Source organism: Cryptomeria japonica, chromosome 11 (genome assembly GCF_030272615.1).
Source record: "Cryptomeria japonica chromosome 11, Sugi_1.0, whole genome shotgun sequence".
Classification (NCBI taxonomy): domain Eukaryota; kingdom Viridiplantae; phylum Streptophyta; class Pinopsida; order Cupressales; family Cupressaceae; genus Cryptomeria; species Cryptomeria japonica.
The window spans coordinates 13511817-13515245 of NC_081415.1; the positions used below are offsets into that span (position 1 = coordinate 13511817).

The 3429-nt window shown below is 40.6% G+C and overlaps 1 protein-coding gene across 1 annotated transcript; it reads right to left on the reverse strand.

Moving 5' to 3' along the window:
• Positions 1 to 704: 704 nt before the first annotated feature.
• LOC131859988 (uncharacterized) lies at positions 705 to 2566 on the reverse strand. The gene is made up of 4 exons (XM_059214319.1): positions 1737 to 2566; positions 1568 to 1619; positions 928 to 1253; positions 705 to 843 (listed from the first exon to the last, which is right to left on the reverse strand). Exons 1-4 carry the CDS (start codon positions 2564 to 2566, stop codon positions 705 to 707), a joined length of 1347 nt encoding a protein of 448 aa, XP_059070302.1.
• Between the last annotated feature and the right edge of the window lie 863 nt (positions 2567 to 3429).

The following is a 3429-nucleotide window of genomic DNA, read 5'->3' on the forward strand; positions in this document are numbered from 1 at the left end:
GAACATATATTGCTCCTTTGAGGTCACCATAGAGTGAATAACTTTAGAATCCATCACCACCCCATCTAGAATTTGTTTACCAGCCACAAAACCCCCTTGTTCCTTAGAAATCACAAGAGGAAGAAAAGGTTTGAGCCTCTCTGCAATCATCTTAGTGATAATCTTATATACCACATTATAGAGAGAAATCAGGCAAAAAAACTCAAGTTTATCAGCACCATCCTTTTTGGGGATGAGAATCAAGAAAGTAGAATTGAAAGCTCAGAGCATCTGCTTACAACGAAGAGATTCCCGAACCACCTCCAATAAATCCAAATTAATATTATCCCAAAACTTCTGAAAAATTCAACAGGAAAACCATCTGGGCCTGGAGCTTTACCTTTGTTAATTCCAAACAACATCCTCTAACTCAGGCAATGAAATCAGACGAATGAGAGAGGCATTCATAGCTTTGGTCACCAGAGAGGGAATACAAGAAAGAATAAAATTCTCCTCGCCCACAACATGAGGGGAATCTTCAGTAAAAGATCAGAGTAGTATTGACGAGCCTCATGAGACATAGCTAACAGAGATGAAATCCAAATCCCTTATGAGGTAACCAGAGAGGAAATATACCCCTTATTACGATGAGCCTGAATAGAGTGGTGAAAAAAAGCAGAATTCCTATTCCCTTCCTGAAGCTAATCAACCCGAGCCTTTTGTTTTCAAAAAATATCCTCACGAAGCTCCCACTCCTCCACATTGCACACAACTCGGGATTTCTCTTTTCTGAGAGCATCCGAGAAACCATTACCCCATATCTGGTGAGTAATCACAACAAGACATTCCAAAGCACTCCTCTTCCTAGACTTAAGATGAACAAAGCATGACATATTCTATCTCTTAAGGTGATATTTGACATATTGAAGTTTCTTGACAAAGAAATACATAGCTGTGCCAAAAGAAGGGCCTCCCTCTCTCCACCACTTAGCCACTAAGTCATGTAGTGAAGAGTCCTGAAGCCACATAAGCTGAAATTTAAAAGGAGGATTCTTTGGAGCAAGAAAAGAAGAAGCAGAAAATTTAATAGGCCAGTGATCAGAACCTTTCCAGTCTAGAATTTCGGAAATAGTAACCAAATCATCGCCAACCCAAAAACAAGAGACAAGAAACCTATCCAACCGTTCAAAAATCGCTTCCTCTCCACTCCATCTATTATTCCAAGTAAAAATCCCATTAGAAGGCTTAACATCCACTAAAGCAAGCACATCCATCTGAGCTCAAAAAAGATCAGAAGATGGACTCAATCTAGGCAGCCCTCCTCTCTTCTCCTCTAGACTCAACACATAATTAAAATCACCTCCCAAGATCCAAGGAAGATAAGAAGCACAAGAGTGAACAAACCTAAGATGTGCCCAAAGCTGGAATTTACCTCAGATATCAATTGGAGCATAAACATTAGTAATAAGAATAGTCTCACCAGAGCCCAATGCGAAAGCAACCATGGAGATAGAAGAATGACTAGAAATCCAACAAAGGGGAGCAATCTTACAAAGATCCCAAAAAAGAGCCAGACCTCCAGAATTACCATGAGAGCCAATGCATTGACACTGACCGAAATACCAGATACGAGAAGCATACTGAAGCATGACATCAATAGAAACCTTAGTCTACTGAACACAAAAGATGTCCTGAGAATTAAGAACAATAAAATCATGAATAGCCTTTTGACGGGAGGTGCTATTCAACCCACTTACATTCCAAGAGAGAAAAATCTTGGAGGAGATGGGGAAAAGTGAGCATTAATGGTCTTAACAGACCCAGACTCCACCAATAAATCTCCAATAAATTTAATCTTTTCATGATCCTTCTTTCGACCAACTGTAGAAGAAGGAGCAAAAGAACCTTTCTTGAGAGGGTGTTGTTGCACACCGAGACTGTGAGAAGAATCCTTACTCCTGTCACAAACTGCCTTAGCCCAATCTACAAGAACCATGTCATCTTGTAAAGGCTCATCCATGGTCACATTTTGATCCTGAACAACATGTGGATTATGCACCACAATAGTATTATGTGAAATGTGGGAATCAGAACCTAAATCCTTATTCAAAATAGCATCCATCGGAATTCCCTCCTCTAAGGCCAATGAATTCAATACCTCAAACTGATTGAGGCCCTCATCAGTTTGCCTATCTCTGAAAGATCTTTTTTGCCCATGATTCCTTGCCCGAGATTTAATAGGAACAAATCCTTCCTTATCCTTACCCAAATCAGCATCACTCTTAGGAGCTTTCTCTGTGTTTGCTTCAGCCTCCTTAGGTAGTGAAGAAGGAGAGGGCCTATTAGAATGAGAATTTTTATTAACCTTAGGACATTGCCATTGAATATGTCCATATTCATGACAGACGCGACAACGGAAAGGCATGGACTCATAATCAAGCGACTGAACCCAAGAAGAGGAGCCAAGATAGATTTCAAGAGATTCTGGCAAGGGGTTATTCAAGTCAATTTCCACACAAATACAAGCATAAGAAATTACCTTATGATCAAGGGTTTGTTGAGCAACCGTAACAAGCTTCCCAAGCATAGCAACAATCCGTTGTAGAATATCATCCCTCCAAAACTCCAGTGGAAGTCACGGTAGGAGAACCCAAATAGAAACCCTAGAAGGTAATTCCTCAACAAAATTAAAACCCATATGCCAGGGTTTGATAAATAGCCTTGCGTGATTATAGAAATAGGGTCCTCCCTCAAATACCTGATTTTGATCCGTAAGGTTGGAAAAAGAGACCATAAAGTAGCTATTCACAGTGAGCGTAATATCCATATCACCTTCAACCTTCCATGATCATCTTATCTAGGCTTCCAATGCCGAGAAAGGAATACGAATGCCAAGAAATTTGCAAATGAGAGCGTGACAACTCCAATACGAGACATCGTCCATAACTGAATCCAGAGAAATAACCAGAACCAGACGATCTTGACATCTAGGGAAGCAACCATTAAATTTCTTCATTTTTGAGCTCTCACCCTCATTAAAAGACTGGTTTTTGTGCATGCAAACCCGAAGAAGAGCCATGCAGACCCGAAGAAGAACCATTATGGGGTACCTCAGCACCAACTACCACCATACTGACGGATACCAACTGCGTCGCCATAGACAAAACACCGAAAACCCACACACAAAACTGCTCACTCCCCACACCCATAGTCAACACACAATCCCCAACGCACAACAACACACACACCAGGAAGCGCGGCTAGGGAAGCCCTAGCTCGCGCAAGAAAAGCTCCATCCCGCAACGCTCTTAATAATTTCATGCAATTCAAAAAATCTATTTTTCTTTTCACCATGACTCAAGCTTCAAATTTTCTAAAAGCGATTTAAGAAGAAAGCATCTTTTAACTTTAACATTTAGGGAAGGAGAAGATTCACCAATCAAAGAAGAA

Bases quoted from the DNA above. Each gene is read 5' to 3' on its own strand.
- LOC131859988 (XM_059214319.1), bottom strand. From the start codon at position 2,566: ATGCTTGGGAAGCTTGTTACGGTTGCTCAACAAACCCTTGATCATAAG. The intron at 1,620-1,736 runs GTAAGTGGGTTG...GTCATGCTTCAG, and splicing joins AGATTTTTCTCTCTTGGAAT to TATGCTTCTCGTATCTGGTA. The intron at 1,254-1,567 runs GTAATTCTGGAG...TTTTGAGCTCAG, and splicing joins TCAATGCATTGGCTCTCATG to ATGGATGTGCTTGCTTTAGT.